Source organism: Punctularia strigosozonata (genome assembly GCF_000264995.1).
Source record: "Punctularia strigosozonata HHB-11173 SS5 unplaced genomic scaffold PUNSTscaffold_15, whole genome shotgun sequence".
NCBI classification, from domain to species: Eukaryota; Fungi; Basidiomycota; class Agaricomycetes; order Corticiales; family Punctulariaceae; genus Punctularia; species Punctularia strigosozonata.
The window spans coordinates 732,791-749,272 of NW_006767447.1; the positions used below are offsets into that span (position 1 = coordinate 732,791).

At 55.5% G+C, this 16,482-nt stretch overlaps 8 protein-coding genes across 8 annotated transcripts; 4 read left to right on the forward strand and 4 right to left on the reverse strand.

Moving 5' to 3' along the window:
- Nucleotides 1-3,104: 3,104 nt before the first annotated feature.
- PUNSTDRAFT_55316 (uncharacterized protein) lies at nt 3,105-4,240 on the reverse strand. The gene is made up of 3 exons (XM_007387897.1): nt 3,894-4,240; nt 3,700-3,842; nt 3,105-3,635 (listed from the first exon to the last, which is right to left on the reverse strand). Exons 1-3 carry the CDS (start codon nt 3,970-3,972, stop codon nt 3,237-3,239), a joined length of 621 nt encoding a protein of 206 aa, XP_007387959.1. The 5' UTR covers nt 3,973-4,240; the 3' UTR covers nt 3,105-3,236.
- A 244-nt stretch (nt 4,241-4,484) lies between these two features.
- On the forward strand, nt 4,485-5,618 carry PUNSTDRAFT_146264 (uncharacterized protein; the record flags this gene model as incomplete). Its single annotated transcript, XM_007387898.1, has 1 exon — nt 4,485-5,618. Exon 1 carries the CDS (start codon nt 4,698-4,700, stop codon nt 5,616-5,618), a length of 921 nt encoding a protein of 306 aa, XP_007387960.1. The 5' UTR covers nt 4,485-4,697.
- A 1,180-nt stretch (nt 5,619-6,798) lies between these two features.
- PUNSTDRAFT_138220 (uncharacterized protein) lies at nt 6,799-7,383 on the reverse strand (the record flags this gene model as incomplete). The annotated part of the gene is made up of 2 exons (XM_007387899.1): nt 6,799-7,197; nt 7,258-7,383. The coding sequence occupies 2 exons, from the start codon at nt 7,381-7,383 to the stop codon at nt 6,799-6,801; spliced, it is 525 nt and encodes a 174-aa protein (XP_007387961.1).
- Nucleotides 7,384-7,837: 454 nt separating this feature from the next.
- PUNSTDRAFT_138221 (uncharacterized protein) lies at nt 7,838-8,421 on the reverse strand (the record flags this gene model as incomplete). The annotated part of the gene is made up of 2 exons (XM_007387900.1): nt 7,838-8,230; nt 8,296-8,421. 2 exons carry the CDS (start codon nt 8,419-8,421, stop codon nt 7,838-7,840), a joined length of 519 nt encoding a protein of 172 aa, XP_007387962.1.
- Nucleotides 8,422-9,696: 1,275 nt separating this feature from the next.
- On the forward strand, nt 9,697-10,447 carry PUNSTDRAFT_25427 (uncharacterized protein; the record flags this gene model as incomplete). Its single annotated transcript, XM_007387901.1, has 3 exons — nt 9,697-9,923; nt 9,984-10,041; nt 10,100-10,447. Coding segments are annotated over 3 exons (633 nt in total), but the record flags the coding sequence as incomplete, so codon positions are not given.
- Nucleotides 10,448-11,257: 810 nt separating this feature from the next.
- Nucleotides 11,258-11,560, reverse strand: PUNSTDRAFT_75311 (uncharacterized protein; the record flags this gene model as incomplete). The annotated part of the gene is made up of 2 exons (XM_007387902.1): nt 11,258-11,408; nt 11,466-11,560. 2 exons carry the CDS (start codon nt 11,558-11,560, stop codon nt 11,258-11,260), a joined length of 246 nt encoding a protein of 81 aa, XP_007387964.1.
- A 671-nt stretch (nt 11,561-12,231) lies between these two features.
- On the forward strand, nt 12,232-14,392 carry PUNSTDRAFT_138223 (uncharacterized protein; the record flags this gene model as incomplete). Its single annotated transcript, XM_007387903.1, has 11 exons — nt 12,232-12,468; nt 12,524-12,678; nt 12,737-12,816; nt 12,866-12,918; nt 12,975-13,015; nt 13,066-13,190; nt 13,251-13,364; nt 13,393-13,540; nt 13,595-13,804; nt 13,862-14,050; nt 14,134-14,392. The coding sequence occupies 11 exons, from the start codon at nt 12,232-12,234 to the stop codon at nt 14,390-14,392; spliced, it is 1,611 nt and encodes a 536-aa protein (XP_007387965.1).
- A 379-nt stretch (nt 14,393-14,771) lies between these two features.
- PUNSTDRAFT_75425 (WD40 repeat-like protein) lies at nt 14,772-15,677 on the forward strand (the record flags this gene model as incomplete). Its single annotated transcript, XM_007387904.1, has 1 exon — nt 14,772-15,677. A coding segment is annotated over one exon (906 nt), but the record flags the coding sequence as incomplete, so codon positions are not given.
- Nucleotides 15,678-16,482: the final 805 nt, after the last annotated feature.

Genomic DNA, 16,482 nt, shown 5'->3' on the forward strand with positions numbered 1-16,482 from the left:
TTCCTTCACCTCGGCAGTTAGCTCGTCGCACAGTACGTTGCGTTGGACGCAACACTGGACACAACGTCGAGCGCAACTCGTGTGATAAGGTACCATGAATATACTGCCAGTCTAAGAAGCAGGATTACGTATTGACTGTCGTGCAATAAGTGTACTGTGATACAGGGTGAACAGCAAAAACTTGCGAAACAACACCGGTGGTTACGTCTGACGGTCAATTCATTCTCGATGCGCGCAGGGGTACCATAGGTAGCCGAAGACTGCTGTCTCGGATCCGCCCGCGCGATTTCTCAACCATTTCATACCTCTACTGCCCTGGCCTTGGATATCGATGAGGGCGGCGTGCGAGAACGAAGGACGGGGGAAAGCAGCAGCAGCGTTGCCGGCCGAGCGGGAGTAGGGGATCGGACGCCGTTCCAGTCGTTGAGGATGCGCTCGACATGCGTTCTGGCGAACGCCGCTTGCGCGTCCATGACGAGGTGATGTTCCACACCAAAGACGGTTTTCGTGGGGTGCGCCGAGCTTGCGGGTCTGTCGTCTGAACTACCTATGTCCCAGGTTTCCACGTACGGCGCCGCATGGCCCGCTTTTGCCCGTTTCTGTATGTTGAGCCCGCGGCGGCGAGGACAGGACTTCTTCAAGACCCACGTAACGGCAGGACCGGGTCGGTGGGAGGATAGACAGAGAGGGACGAGGCGCGTGACAGAGTCGTCTGTGTCGCGGATCTGTACGCTGTTGCCCATGAGGTGAAGTCTCTCTAGCAAGGGTGTCTTGAAGACCGGGAGGAAATGGTCCGAAGAGGGCGAACTCGTGAACGATGCTGCCGTCGAGAGGCAGAGCGTGAAGGACGACAGCTGGAAGGTCGGGTGTGAAAGAAGCCCTTCCATGGCCTTGAAGCGATGACGGAGTTAGTAGAAGTTATGGGAGTCATACCGGTCTTCCGTGGAATTCTGGAGTGAACGGGAAGGGGCCAGGCTGCTCCCAAGACGCGGCTGTATCTTGTCCTTCGAGTGGTCACAAACCAGCAGACGGCCGACGCAGATCGGCTGGATGAGGCCATCTCTGTCGAAGGCCTTGCGGGCATGCTCCAAGAACGTCCCCAGAGAGTCCGTTCCGAAGATCGCCACGCGCGTATAGCGATGTGGTATGGTGCAGTCGCGAATGCGATTCGAGACACGCAAGAGGGCCGGTGCGGCGCTGTAGCTTGATTTGCAGGCAAAGCCGCAGATAGCCGAGAGTAGCGTTGGAGGTAGCTTGTCCATGTCAGTGTTATGCTCGAAGCGGGCGTTGAAGTGGTGAATGAGACTTAGCGTTGAGAGAATTCCGAAGTCAGTTCGCGTTGACGACGACGTGACTTGCGACGTGGACACGTGGATGCGCTCTTGGTTCGACATTTGACGTGCGTTGGAGGTAACTAGTGAAGGGAGAGCGCTCGTCGTACTGCATGTCCCGCATGCTGCACTCCTGCGAAACAACTCAACTACGCTGACGTCCATGTTCCACAGAAAGGCATGGCCCATCGTCATTCAGAACTTCTAAATCAGTTACAGCCTGCCTAATGAATGCCCACGACCGTCGCACTGCTTTAGCGCCCGAGAGCCTATATTTGGTCTGCTTCTGAGTCAGTGCTTGCTTCACGGAATCTTTAGCCAGGGCCGGGACGGCATGCATCTCCTCCGTCACAAAAACCAAGTCCGGATCCAAGTCGAGCTGAGTCTTCTGGTCCACTAGAACCTTCGTCGACGCCAGGCATGCTACAGGCATCGGATTCATGTCGGACTGTGGTTTCTCCTCCACTGGAACATCCATCAACACCAGGCTTGCTACGGGCGGGGAGGCGGGCGACACAGCAGTAGTCACTGGAGACCGTGGACCAAGCCATTCGTCGAGGATCCGCTCCAGATGAGTCTCCAAGGTATATTCGGTCGTCCGCAACACCAGGCGCCTATCGCTGTCGCGGGTTTCCTGCGCGATACCCTTGATCATCCACTCTGCGTGGTTCAGGCGCACGCCAGAGACGTCCGAAGTTTCTAGTTCGAGGTGAACCTCTTTCAGGTCTTTCGGCACCTTGACGGAGCCCCGGTTCCAAGGCGAGTTCGTATCGAGACACAAGAGATGAGCTAGATCTGCAGCAAGGTCGGTTTCAAGTCGCTGTGCAGACAGGCGAAGAGACTTGAGGAAGGGCATCTGCATTGCGAATTCTCTGAGATCGAGACTATTGCCGACGAGATGGAGCGTTTCCAGGCTCGGCACCGCGAGCATGGGCCGGATCTGGTCCAAGGACCACGCGGATTCCGAATGATAAAGCGTCAAGGAAGAGAGTCGGGGCATATATCTGAGTCCCCGGTCGAGGCACTGATATCGAAGGTCTTCATCTTCACAGTCAAAGTCGTCCTGAAGAACGAGGCAGAACTCCCGGGCGTCTTGGAGGTGTCGGCACAAGGAAAGGAACGCGTATGAGAAGTCCCATTCCTCGTCCGGGCTGGATTCGGTTGCAAGGGAGGGTCCGGAGCCGCGAGAGCTGTTCTTCGGGCGATCGCTCACCAAAACTCGGTTGACGGGCACCTTCTCGCCCGGAATGGCTTCGCGGATATGCAGGAGGAACTTGAGCACTGACTGGCGACCCAGTAGTGCCAACGACAGGTAGCGGTAAGGCAGGGCGGACTCGCGGACGTGCTTGGAAACGCGCAAGAGGGACGGCGCGGCGTTGGCACTCGACTCGCAAGCAAAACGACAGACGAGCCTCGTCAGCGACGCAGGTAGTTTGTCCATGTTCGGATGTTTGTAGAGTAAGGTCCAAAGAGCAGACTGGAGGAGCGGATGAGTTGTTGGATAGTTTGTGTCCTCGGGCAAGGTCTTGAGGGTTGTCGGCGGTACAGGTTAACGTCGTGCCAGCGTGCAAGGCGGTGTCAACGCAGGTTTAGGGTGGGTCTGAACGCGACTACAGATATGTAAATGCCGAGGACGACGCAGAGGCCATCAAGATACTTAAACAAATCATGAGCTACCGTCCGCTCCGGCGTGTCTATCTTGCCGAAGAGTTGTGACACGTAGAGGATATCCTTGTTAGAGAGAAGATGGAAAACATGATTACCTGGGGTATTGATGATTGCGGCGAGAAGCTTGAATACGACGCAACCAGTACTACATGAACTAATCCATTGAAGTGATACACCTCCGCATATACGATGCCATGTCCGAGACCACGATACGATGGCCCGCCCTCTCCTCGACTTCTACATACCGGGCATCGTCTCAAACTGCACGGCACCATCCACGCAACTCGTGAGCCATCCCACCTTATCCTTGACAAAGAACTCCCGCTTTGGCTTCAGCTTAGTCTCATGCAGCGAGAAATCGTCTACGGTGCCGACGCGGAGGATGCTCTTTCCCGGGAACGCCTCGCCGACGCGGTACATGAGCGTGCCGCACGTCTTGCAAAAGTAGTTGGTCATCTTCGTCCCGCGTTTGATCGTCTTGCTCTGGCCCCAGCTCGAGAGGTTTTCGCGCCCGCGAAGATGCTTCAAGTACGCGTCGTCGATGGTGAAGTTGGTTGCGAACATAGACGCGGTGATCTTCCGGCAATCGGTGCAGTGGCAGACGAAGGTGCCGACCAAGCCTGGACCGGAAGTAGGCTGAGATGCTAGTGTGTCAGACCGGACTTGTAGCGCTGAATAATCTAGGGGAAACGTTACTTACGAACGCGAGCTGTACGGCGCCGCAGAAACAGGTCGCGGTCGCCTCATCGTCGTTCGACCAGCCATCGGAGGCGACACCCGCAAGAGGAAAGTATGGTTCGGTTTTGTCAGCGGTTGCCGATGCCATCAGGATGTAGCCGAGCGCTGCAAGGCGTTAGATGCAGGGATGGGTTCTGGATGAGCGACGTGACGTACGCTTGGGTATTAAACAGGTCTGGTCCCTGCTCTTGATGCCAGTGACATGCTTTTGTACCGGCCCGAGGGGCCCTACCATATACAATCACCTGCGCGGAATCGGCGTGAGGCACGCTTTGTCACATTTGGAGTTCGACGCTCGAACTGCGCAATGGCAGCTTGGTGGACTTGAACTGAGTCATACTCGAGCTTTCGGCGTCGTAGTTTAGTCATCGTACTTGGGATGACTGTCAGCTATATGGGGTATATCTGGGAAGGAAGTTGATCGAGCAGGAAGTCCATCTGCCCCGAATATGACAAAGTGCATATATTTGTAGGTGACCCTATTCAACCGTCGGCGGAAATTCCGAGTGGCAAGTATACAGAGGTTGTGAGAAGACAGGAAAATCATTGGCAAGGCGGTGGCCTCGGTGGTAATAGTTTAGGGCGGGCTCGTGGCTGCGCAGCGCGGCTTGTCCCGCTCCTGTCCTTCAAGTTTCTTTGCGCGCCTAGCTTGGTGTCTCAAAAACTTCGGCGAGTCCAACGTCGCCCGAAGCTCATACCGAGGTAGGATCTATAGCTTCTCCCTGATTTCGCACTAAATTTCCGTACAGTAGCAGCACCCATCGGGCTCTCAAGAAAATCCTATACATGATGCCTCATTGTCAGTCATGTTCATGCTACAGTAGTACGGGCGCGGGTGTTCCTGGCTCAGTGTGTGGCGTAGACGTCACAATGCGCTGCCTAGACAATCGCATCTAGGTCCTTGTTGCTCAGCTATGTGATCTTCGACGCCAGAAGAATCTCCTGGTTCCCGTCAACCGCATGCCCCCGGAAGTCCTCCAGCACGTCTTTTTCTTGTACAAAGACGCCTCGAGCGAACACGATTGGGAATGGATCAGGATATCTCAAATTTGCGGCCACTGGCGCGACGTTGCGCTATCGAGCGCCACACTATGGAACACCCCGAACTTGCGCTTTCCGGAGTTGGCGCTGGAGATGTTACGGCGGGCTCGTAGGGCTCCGCTTCATGTCATGTATCTGGCTCGACCCTGGATTTCAGGTAATGATACCTTCGACACCGAATCACATGAAGGTGAAGATCTCGGGGATGGAGAAAGAATTCTAGGCAGAAAAGCCCAACGCAATCCCCTCACGCTGCTTTCGTTAGATGCGGCAGCTCATATCATCGAACTGGATATCGCGGCCGACGGTCCTACCATTATCTCTACACTCCAATCACATCCTGGCCAGTTAACTAGGTTGCGTGACTTCTCGGTGGAGAATACCACGGAAATCGACCTGTATCCAAGCTTCGCTTTCATGGCAGATCAGTACCCCAGTCTCGAGCGCCTCAACCTGTATCAGTGCTACCCGCCTTGGACATCCAATCTCTTGTTAACGCCGGCTCGCTTGCGAAGGCTCGATATCCACACGGAAATCAGACGGCAACCGCACGCGGATTCGTTTGACGATGTGTTGACATTCCTGAAGCTTCAGCCAAACTTGGAATCCATCTATCTGGCAGCCGCTCTCCCCCTTCTCAACGATACGAATCAGGACAAGGTCCCGATCAAGGTCCATCTCCCTCACCTTAAACAGCTTGATCTTGAAGATACGCTTGCCGAGGTACAATACTTCTTCTCGTGTCTCCGGATCTTCGCGGACTGTCGCGTGAAGGCGGAGGTACATCAGGAAAAATCTGACTATCGAAAGAGTCACTTATTGGGTACCGAAACCCTCTAAAGCTACTAAATGAGCACGTTTTAGTACGTTTTAGGAGGTTTTGAGCAAATCCGGTTTTTCCTGATGTAACGGATGGGTTCGTCGACGGATTACCATCGTCCGCGTTGTTGGCATTCACAAGAGCCATATTGGCGCATGCAGGTCGATGCAAACCGCCGAAACTCACACTCAGTAACCTGTACGGCGCTCGTATCACATGCTGCATTCAGGACGATGGTCTCCTTGGGCAGGAGGACTTTGATGTGACATGGCAACAGGCGTGTTATTCGGAGAACGGCTTGGAGGCGGAAAAGCGCATGTTTCAACAAGGCACCAATATTTTCGACGCGGTCCACCCATCGAAACTCGCAGTTCGCGTGCATTCATCGCACCAACTCACTCAGGAAGACTGGTGTTCCCTCCTCAGGGGAATGTCCGGGCTACACACAGTGCACATCGATAACGCGATCCCACTATCTTTCTTCCGGGCGTTGAACGAGTTTTCGGAAGACCAATCACCGTTGCTTCCAAAGCTGCACACACTCATTTTCGGCTATGGCTCGAATATAGAGGACACGAACGATGTCCTCGCCGCTCTCGAGGCAAGCATGCGTACCCGCAACCTCCAACGAATTTACCTTTCGGGACGGATGAAACCGTGTATTGAGAGTCTGGTCAACACGCATTTGGGAAGTGCAGCAGACGCGGTTATATGGGGCGTTGACGATTGCGGCAGGCAATTGGTCTGATTAAGACCGCAGAAAAGAACCACCGATTATACGACACCTCACCTCATCCCTTCGGAGTTAGATCAAATCTTGTCAATCGTAGAACGGCGGTGATTTCTCACTATCTGCTAAGAATACTAGGGCATACCCGAAACTGGGGAGGTAAACCGCACCCAGTTTAGGTTCGAATACCCACTCTGGGATCTTCGCAATGACTCGTACGGACGATAGGGCGGGCTTTGATGCATCGTTGAGAGGATATCGAGACACGATACCATAGGCAGCGAGGGCGTTCCCAGACATCCGCCCACATTGGCGTGGGGCTCCTTCGGAATGCAGTTGAGCGTCCAGCAACAAATGTCCCAACGAGTGTGCACCCATGGGCAACAACCGAGAGATGCAGGAGAATGCGACATTATCAAAGTGCAGAATATGGCGAAAAGGCCCATACAACTGCTACTATTCACGTCAACCTACACTCCCGGCATCGTATCACACTGAGCAGCTCCGTCCACGCAGCTCGTGATCCACCCCACCCTATACTTGACGAACATCTCCCACCTCGGCCTCAGCACGGTCTCGTGTAGCGAGAAATCGTCCACAGTGCCGATCGTGAGCATGCTCTTTCCCGGGAAGGCCTCACCAACGCGGTACATGAGCGTGCCGCACGTCTTGCAGAAGAAGTTTGTCATCTTCACCCCGCGCTTGGTGGTCGCGCTCTGGCTCCAGCTCGAGAGATTTTCTCGCCCGCGGAGGTGCTTCAGGTACGCATCATCGACCGTGAAGATCGATCCGAACATGGACGCGGTAGTCTTCCGGCAGTCAGGGCAGTGGCAGAGGAAGCTGTTCACCAAGCCTGGACCGGAAATGGGCTGCATGAACAGGCAGAGTGAGAACACTGCTTGCGCGACCACGATGAACGGGGAGCGTACAAATGCGAGCTGCACGGCGCCGCAGAAGCAGGTTGCGGTCGCCTTGTCGTCGTTTGACCAGCCGTCGGTGGCAACGCCGGCGCGCGGAAAGTAGGGCTGGGTTTTATCGGTGGTAGAGGATGTCATTGCGTTGTGCGGTCGCGCTGGCTATGAGATCGTGAAGGGTAGTGGCATTTTATGTAGTGTCCAGAGAGCCCAGCAGGGTACAGCTTGCACACGATGCGTCATTCGTGTGGTCGTGTCCGCCCGCCGTCGGCGGGTCAACGGAACGGAGGACGGATTGCTGCAAGGCCCCCCGTCCCGTTTTCTCCCTGATCATACACAGTCAGTTGTAATGGAGCACCAGGAACAAGCCGGTAACATCGGGACATCGGGTGACTCGATATCGAGATGGCGGCGCCGGAGCCTGTCAAATGGGTTACTCATACGGCCTGAATAGGGAAACGACAAAGCGAAGGCTCATGGTATCTGCACGTCCGTTTTCGATTCAATTGAGATCGCATTTGATTCATACGCGGATCAGCGCTCGTCTCCATTGCGCAGGTGAAGCAAACGTTTGACTCTGCATCCGACCGCCCACCTACGGGAAGCCGATGAACTGATCCGCGCCCTCGACGGAGCTCGTCACCCATCCAATCCGGTTCTCCACGAAGTGCTCCGTCTGCGGCTTGAGCTTGGTCTCGTGCAACGTAAAGTCGTCAACGGTGCCGATGCGGAGGATACTCTTGCCCGGGAAATGCTCGCCGACGCGGTACATGAGCGTGCCGCACGTCTTGCAAAAGTAGTTGGTCATCTTCGTCCCGCGCTTGATGGTCGTGCTCTGGCCCCAGCTCGAAAGGTTCTCGCGCCCGCGAAGGTGCTTGAGGTAGGCGTCGTCGACGGTGAAGTTGGACGCGAACATGGACGCGGTGATTTTCCGGCAGTCGGTGCAGTGGCAGAGGAAGGTGTCGACCAAGCCTGGACCGGAAGTGGGCTGCATAGACGAAGGAGTCAGATCGACGTGCGTAACAGAAACTGCGATCGGAAATGTAAGCTCACGAATGCGAGTTGCACGGCGCCGCAGAAACAGGTCGCGGTCGCCTCGTCATCGTTCGACCAGCCATCGGTGGCAACACCGGCGAGGGGGAAGTAGGGCTTGGACTTGTCGGCGGTGGTGGAGGCCATGGATAGGAAGTCAGATGTGGTAATATGTAGAGTTGAGGACAACGTGAAGCCTTGGCAATTGTGTGCTGGCGGTGATTATAGTGCATATTCCAGCACCCTTTATATACTGGCCTCAGGCAACCCCATACACGTGCCTCGAGGGCGTCGTCGATTGGCTGTCCACGCCTCCGCTGCGACTCATGCTGAGATACAAGCTTGGTCACCAGATGTGTCCTCCATCCCCGGATGTCGAATGTATAGAAAGCATCGACGTCTTGGATTGATAAGCACTACGTCCGTAGCGCGATTGAGGGTCCGTCGAGAAGTCGACCGTGGTATAGCGTGCCACCGAGAACCACAGACTGGCGACGATTTCATGTCCCGACGCGAGCTACGTTATTTGTTCCTGTCTGAGAAGTATTGCCAAGGATCTGTAACAGGTGAGGAGGAAAGAGCACGAGTAAACCGTCGCGTCCAATCACCCCATCCTAGGGTTCGACACGTTCAAGTTATCAACCTCAACCTCAAGATCATCCTGCATCTGAAGCATCTTCCACAATTTGGACGATTGCATACAAAAGGTATACAAATCGTATCATCCATTTCAATCGCGCTATCACACAGGCAGACGATGGAGACAACGGAGGATCCATTCCAAGTGACCTTCTCTCCTCCCCTCTCACAACAAAGACAGTTATGGGTCCTCGATATTCTTCGAGCCGAGCGGCCCCAGTCAGTGAGTTCGACGTGATGGGCCATGAATGTAGCATGAACAGATCATCCCATCGGATCATGACTCTGGACAGATACTTGATGTCGGATGCGGAGACGGCCGTCTGCTCGCAGCGCTCAGCGAGCCCGCATTCGCCCTGCCACCCCCAGTGGGAACCCCAGTGGGAACAGACATCCCGGAAGAATTTCTCCCAGGCCCGCACGAGTTCCGCGATATGTACCCGGACAAGGTCTTCGGCCTCGACTTGGATGACGACGACCTATCCGTCGCGGTCGAGGTGACGAAACCTCGCCCGGGTCGCTCGGGCACAGCGAGCGATGAGCAGCTATTCGCCGACGATCGCGAAAGGCCGGATCGGGAGAGCTACTGGAAAGCGCTGATGGACGTCCCCTTTCCGCGCTGGACGGCGCTCGAGGTGCAGATCTGGAAGGGCAGCCTCGCGGACGTCAACCGCGCGTTCGTCGGCGTCGAATGCATCGTCTCCACCGAGGTGTGCGTTCCTCCTCCACCTCGTTTGATGGCGCGGTTCTCATCGTCTTTGCCTGTGACGTCTTGTTCGCAGAATTGAGCATCTCGCGCCGGAAGTCTTTCCGTCGTTCGCGTCCGTGCTCTTGGGCGTCTACCGCCCTCGGCTGTTCCTCATCACCACCCCCTCGTACACGTTCAACGCGCGCTTCTCGCCCCCTGCCGGCTCTGAAGGGTATACAGGCGAGGAACGCCCCGGGACGTGGCAAGATCCGACGAACCGCACCTCTAGGTGGTTCCGGCACCCAGACCACAAGTTCGAATGGTGAGCCTTCCGCGTTCACGCGGCCTTCCATCGATATAAATCCCACGAACGCGCGCACAGGACCATCGAAGAGTTTCACGACTATTGCACGTCGGTGGGGAATCGATTCGGGTACACCGTTCGTGGTCGTTCCTCCGTTGGTCATTCTCCGGTACGTTGACAACGGTTTCGCACAGGTTGTGATCGGAGGTGTTGGGCGATCGGTCGAGCCTGATCCATGGGGCCGCGATAAAGCACTCGGCTTCGCCTCGCAGACGGCGCTCTTCCGACGCATCAACCCCACCGAGCAAATGTCGAATGTTCCCGACGCGATGTCCCGTTGTAGCCACAAGCTTCGAGCTACACACGTCCATGGTGCGCATCCTCGCGCAGGTTACCCGCTGCCCCTGGCGCGGATCGCGACCGTCGTCCGGGACGCGATGGAGAGCGTGGAAGAGGACAGCATGCGCATCGACGAGCTATGGCGATTCAGGCGGGTGAGCTTGGCGTGCGGCGGGTGGGTGGAGATGTTGCTGGCCGCTGTTGCAAGCTGTGGGAGGACGGAGCGAGAGTCTGAGCCACTGGAGGAGGGACACGTGCTTACGGGCTTACAGCTGGACGTCGTGTACGTTGAGGAGGGAGCCAAGAAGAAAAAGTTGACGAGGTGGGACTGGCGGGTTCGGCTACTTGGTACGGTCCCTTGGCAGCAGCGAACGTGGATGAGCGAGCACGACCCTGACCGACCCACCGGTGAAGACGCGTCCACGAACGACATGGAGTACAGCGACGACGACGAGGAGGAGGAGGAGGAGGATGTGCGCGAGTCTATTGGGCTACCCGTTGATGTGACTGCCGAGAATGCGAGCTGGCCTGCTATTGAAGGTGAGGCTTCTGGCGGTTGGGGCGATCACACAGGAAGTCGCGGCAGTTGGGGGGAGCCCCAAGAATCAGAGGGACGAGGAGGTAGCGGCTCTTGGGTTTTCGATGGTGGGTGGGGCGGGGAGGTTCACGACTGGGCCGCAGCACCAGCGCATCCCGTGGAGGACAGGCAGTAAACGCGTGTTGTATCGATGCGAACGGCTGGGAGGCATGACCTGATCTTGTTTCCGTGCTGAACTGAGTATGAGCTGAAATGCTTCGGGGGTGAAATGCTGAAGCGGGTGTGCATTAGAACATGTGTACAAAGCGTCCGTGGCAGAGTAAATACGAATCTGCACCTTCGTTAACTTCCTCGGCCACGAATCAGTAGCAGATTTGACGTACCCTGATACCTCCCGGACCATAAAACAGGCAACAGTGCCCTGACCGCGGACGTCCAAACCTTCACTCCTCCCCCACCAGCGATTTCCTCGGTGCTAACGTGTCGCGAAATAAGTGGTCAAATTCCCGATGATGCTCTGCAGAAACCAGCGCGTACATATGAGCGGATGAACTTGCGCGAGATATGTGACCATCCACATGAGATAGCAACAGGCGAGCGCGAGTGAGAAGCTCGTGCGTATCAACCTGGGTCGCGCATATATGTGAGCCCGCGTGAGCAGTAACGAAGAAAGGTAGCGCTACGTCTGATTAGGGCCTTTGGGCGTGAAGATCCACGAAACAAACATAAGTCCGAGCACGATGACCAGCAGGAACCAGACTGGTAGAACGGACGACATGGTGGCGAGGGGCAAAGAAGCTGGCCGATGACCACGCACTGCGGCGGGAGCTTCGAAGTCGCGTTCACGTTCTCCTCTCGTTCGACAACATGATTACTCCTGCCTGACACAAGCGTGTCCCCACGTTCATCCGCCGAGCATGTTTTTTATGCCTTTTGATCGCCTCGTCGTCGACCACTTCGTAGCGCTGGGCTCTGAGGACGTCACGACGATGGACAGATTTCACGATGCCCAACTCAGGAAACGGGACCGCACGGACGGGTGCACGTACTGACCACATTTCCCCTCTCCCATGCTTGTCGACACCTATCTCTTGTGACGTCTCTGACTTGGTCGGCTTCCTGTATTTACCGTTGGAAGTAAGCCCTACGAACGCTAGCGAGCTTCATGGAGTCTTCTGCTGCGCCAGATCAACGCATGTGTGTACAGTTTGGGCACAAATGGTGCCGGACCGTCTTGCAATAACGCACTATCGGCATCGTGGGCTTCGAAGTAGTGTTAGCGCTCATATCCGCTCAACATGCGACTTGCACGCGCCCGGAGAAGAACGCACGTACGCCGAGCACAAGTCTATGGGTTTAGCTACCTGCAGGCCGTGGCAAACGTTGTGTTACCTCTCCTCACCGCGTTTTTCTCAGAGCCGTCTCCTGCCCCCACATCAGCCGTCCTCGATGTCCGGCCAGCCTATCCATGTGTCGTCGGACTCGCCCAACGATCACCCACCGCCCACCGTCCTGGAAAACGCGGCGTCGGCGAGCGGTACGACTCCAATCGCCGAAGAAACACTGGACACGACGCCAGGACCTGTTGTCCCAGAGATTGACGAAAGGCCCAAGTGCAACTGCCCTATTACAGGCCGGAACCTCGTTGTATGCATCGACGGAACTGCGAACCAATTTGGCATGAAGGTCAGAACGTTGTCCCAGCCGTCGACTTCCCGGTGATAACTTGATGCTCTCGTAGAACACGAATGTGGTAGAGCTGTACAGTCGCCTCGTCGAAGACGCGGGGCAACTCGCGTACTACGACAGTGGGATTGGCACGTACGTCGATGACCGCTGCTCCATGCGTTACGTGGCCCAAGTCATCGATCACACCGTTGATATGGCCATTGCATGGTAAGGAGAGCCGTGTATATGGTTGAACCGCTCCCTTGACCGTATCAACGTCCGTTAGGAACTACAAAGAGAATGTCCTCAAGGCGTACGAATGGCTGGTAGAAAACTATCAGACGGACGACCATATTTTCCTGTTCGGTATGGTCTCAGCCACATATCTTTCCCTTGTCTTTGATTGCGTGCACAGGGTTCTCTCGCGGGGCTCATCAAGTTCGCGTTATAGCGGGGATGATAGAAAAGGTACGTCCGCACTCTCAGTATTTCCCCTATGCCAGGTTCTTTAGCTTTCCTTGTAGGTTGGCCTCCTCAGGAAGGGAAACAATAGGCAGATACGCCTGTACGTGCGCCACTGTTCACAGTAACATGATGAACGTCGATTGCATGCAGTGCACACGATCTCTACGAATCTTCCACCGCCCATGAGAAGAGACGGTTCGATGAGTCTGGCACGCCGATGCAACAAGACTTCGAACACAAGACCACATGGCAGGGATCGATCCAGGAAAAAACATGTGCGTTTTCTTCTTATTCACAACAAGTCCAATAAACCCCCACTGAATTGGTTCTCGTAGTCCTTAAACACATCCCCGCCGCCGTATTCTGGCTTACGACCTTCCTCATCTTCACGCCGTCACTCGCTGCCCTGCTTCCCTACTCCGTCCTCTCTCTCCTCCCATCATCTCTCCGTTTCGCATCAACGATCCTAACTCACAGTCGCAAATCTCAACCTCCTCGGGTTGATCTTCGTGATCCTTGCGCTCCTCTGCTATCCCATAAGAAAGACGATGCGTGGGGATGTCTGCAAACACTTCAAGTCGACGTTATCGCGCGAAAATGTAAAGGTTCACTTCGTCGGTGCATGGTAGGTCATGCCTCCCGTTCGTGCGGCGATACCTGCTAAGTGCGGCATTTCTAGGGATACCATATCATCCGTCGGCATTACTAGGAGTCCTACCCCACCCGAAACGACCTCTGGTATGGCGCATGTCTGTGCTTTCAGGCATGCGCTAGCGCTCGATGAACTACGGGTCAAGTTCCTACCCGAATACGCCAATGGAGGAGCTGGTCCGGTGGACGCCGAGGGCGACGTCAAAGAGGTGTGGTTTGCTGGATCTCACTCAGATATGTGAGAAAACATCTTGGTGAACGATCTTAGGATCAATGCTTACGGAAATCACCACAGCGGGGGAGGGAACGTACCGAACCTCGAAAGTGACCGTCTCGGACCAGCGCTGCGCTGGATGATGTACGAAGCCTCGCTGTGGGGGCTTCGGATGAAAGCCGATGGAGGCAACTGGTACCCATCACGACCCACCAAATCGATGAACTGGTTCTGGTGGTTCCTCGCTTGCCTGCCAATCAAGCGTCTATCGTACGAAGACGCGGAGGGCACAGAGAGATGGCAAGCTCACCTTCCCGCTGAGAATATCGTGAACCCTTACTCATAACACGTAGGCCGCCTCACTTTGCGGCACCTCGGCAGGTAAAGGAGGGACAGCTCATTCATGAGTCTGTCGCCGATGTCGGCGAGGATTACGTACCCAGTGCTCGGCTCCCGCCTACTCTCTCTTTAGGCTGGAATTTTGCCGAGCTGAAGTCCAAAGGGAAGATTGAAGAAGACTGTTCCGTTATCATCAGTGCTCTTCAAGAAAAGCGTGATCTCACTGAGAGGCAAATTCAGCGGCTGACGGAGCTGTCGTTGTCAGGCAAGTAATCGAGGCTTATATTACAATGGAACATCCATAACTAACGGTTTGAGAATGTTCAGATCATGGACGACAGCTCATCAACGATTTCCCTGATTCCCGCACGATATTGCTCGACGCGCTCGAACGAGAATCAGAACGCGAAGACGGAGTTGCGCGATCCAGCCTGCTCACAAGCGTTGTGATGGCAATGACAGCGTTCCGCTCGGTGGTGCCTCAGGGTCAGACGCGCGAGGTAGCAAAGCTGCGGCATATAGTGGCCATGGTTGATCAAGATACGCCAGAACAAGTTTCTGCTGCACATCATCTTCTGAACATGTTCCGTGACAGTGAGATATTCTCGCCACTCCTTGGATAGCATGACATCCTCATCAGCTTGCAGGACGGGTAAACGCCATGAAAACCCATTCTGGCAGTGTCTCATCCGTCTCATTCTCTCCGAATGGCGCGCAAATCGCCTCGGGATCCGGGGACCATAGCATCCGAATCTGGAACGCGGACACCGGAAAGGAAATCTGTGAGCCTTTGCGGGGACACAGGGGCGACATCCAGTTGGTGACGTTCTCGCCCGATGGGAAACGTCTTGCCTCGGGCTCATCATATGACAACGGTATTGTCCGATTGTGGGACGTAATGACAGGGCAGCAGATCGGGCAGCCGCTCCGAGGACATGCGCACTGGGTTATGTGTGTCGCATTCTCACCCGACGGCAACCGCATCGTCTCGGGCTCATGGGACGAGACGCTCCTACTCTGGGACGCGCAGACGGGACAGGCCATCGGCGAGCCTTTACGGGGCCATTCTGGCTATGTTTGTACCGCTGCTTTTTCACCAGATGGGAAGCACATCGCCTCTGGATCCAGCGACAACACGGTCCGAATCTGGGACGCCGAGACAGGCAAGCCAGTCGGGGACCCGCTGCGAGGCCACGATAGCGTAGTCAAAGCAGTCGCATATCGCCCCGACGGTGCGCGCATCATCTCGCAGTGTCAATCCGGGACTATCCGGATCTGGGACCCTCAGACAAGACAGATGGTGCTAGGGCCATTGCGATGGGACGAGCATCCGGCCTACCCTATAACATTCTCGCCGGATGGCCAGTACATCGTCTCCGGCTCCTTAGACGGCACGATCCGTATACGGGTCGCGCAGACGGGACGGACCGTGGCGGGCCCTTGGGAAGCTGACAGTGGCTTCTGCGTCAACTCTGTTGCATTTTCGCCCGATAGCAAGCACGTCGTCTCGGGCGGCTATGACGGAACGGTGAGAATCTGGGATGCGGAGATGGATTAGAGCATTCTAGCATTTGGGGATGAGGTTGTTTGCGAGGTGCGGTTTCGCTCCCTGACGAGGGACATGATCGAATCATTGACTGGTTGTATGCGTGGAGTAGTGATCATCCACGATTCGGCATCCGTACAGTTACCACACTACATTGGTAGGTAGGTAAGTAGGTAGGTAGGTAGGTAGGTAGGTAGGTAGGTAGGTAGGTAGGTAGTATTAGGTGGGTAGGTACATCCTGAATCTCCAGGAGCTTGGACAGCGCCGCAGGGGCCATTGACGCACCTCAGCTGTCATGTGGAATCTTCCAAGATGTGCATGGAGGAGTGCTTGAGATCGGAGATGGTTGCCTGTGCACTGGTTAGAGCATTTGTTGCAGTCGCAAGTTCCTCCCAGCCAGCAAGCCTCCGGATCAGGTTGTGTATGAGGATGGTCCACGGATATTCAAGACCATTTACGAGCGACTATTTGACGAGGGTACCACCTCGGGCTACTTGTTCCACCCCCTACTTAGGGTCAACTCGATAACAAAAAGTTGGCCCCAACTAGGCCCCCCAGCAGTGGACACGTGGGCTCTGGAGCAATCTGCGGTCTGGGGACACGCGAGGTGGACTTGTTTGAATGTGTCCAGCAGCACTGATATTGTCCACCGCAGTGCAAATTTGTCCACCACCCTGGATAAGGACAGCTGATCACTTCCATATTACAAATGTTATAAATATATTATTCCATGCGGTGTCCGGGGTCCCAACTCAGAAATGACTAGTTTTTAGCAGCATCCAGGGCAGTATTGTACGCACCCTGTTGGGACCACCAA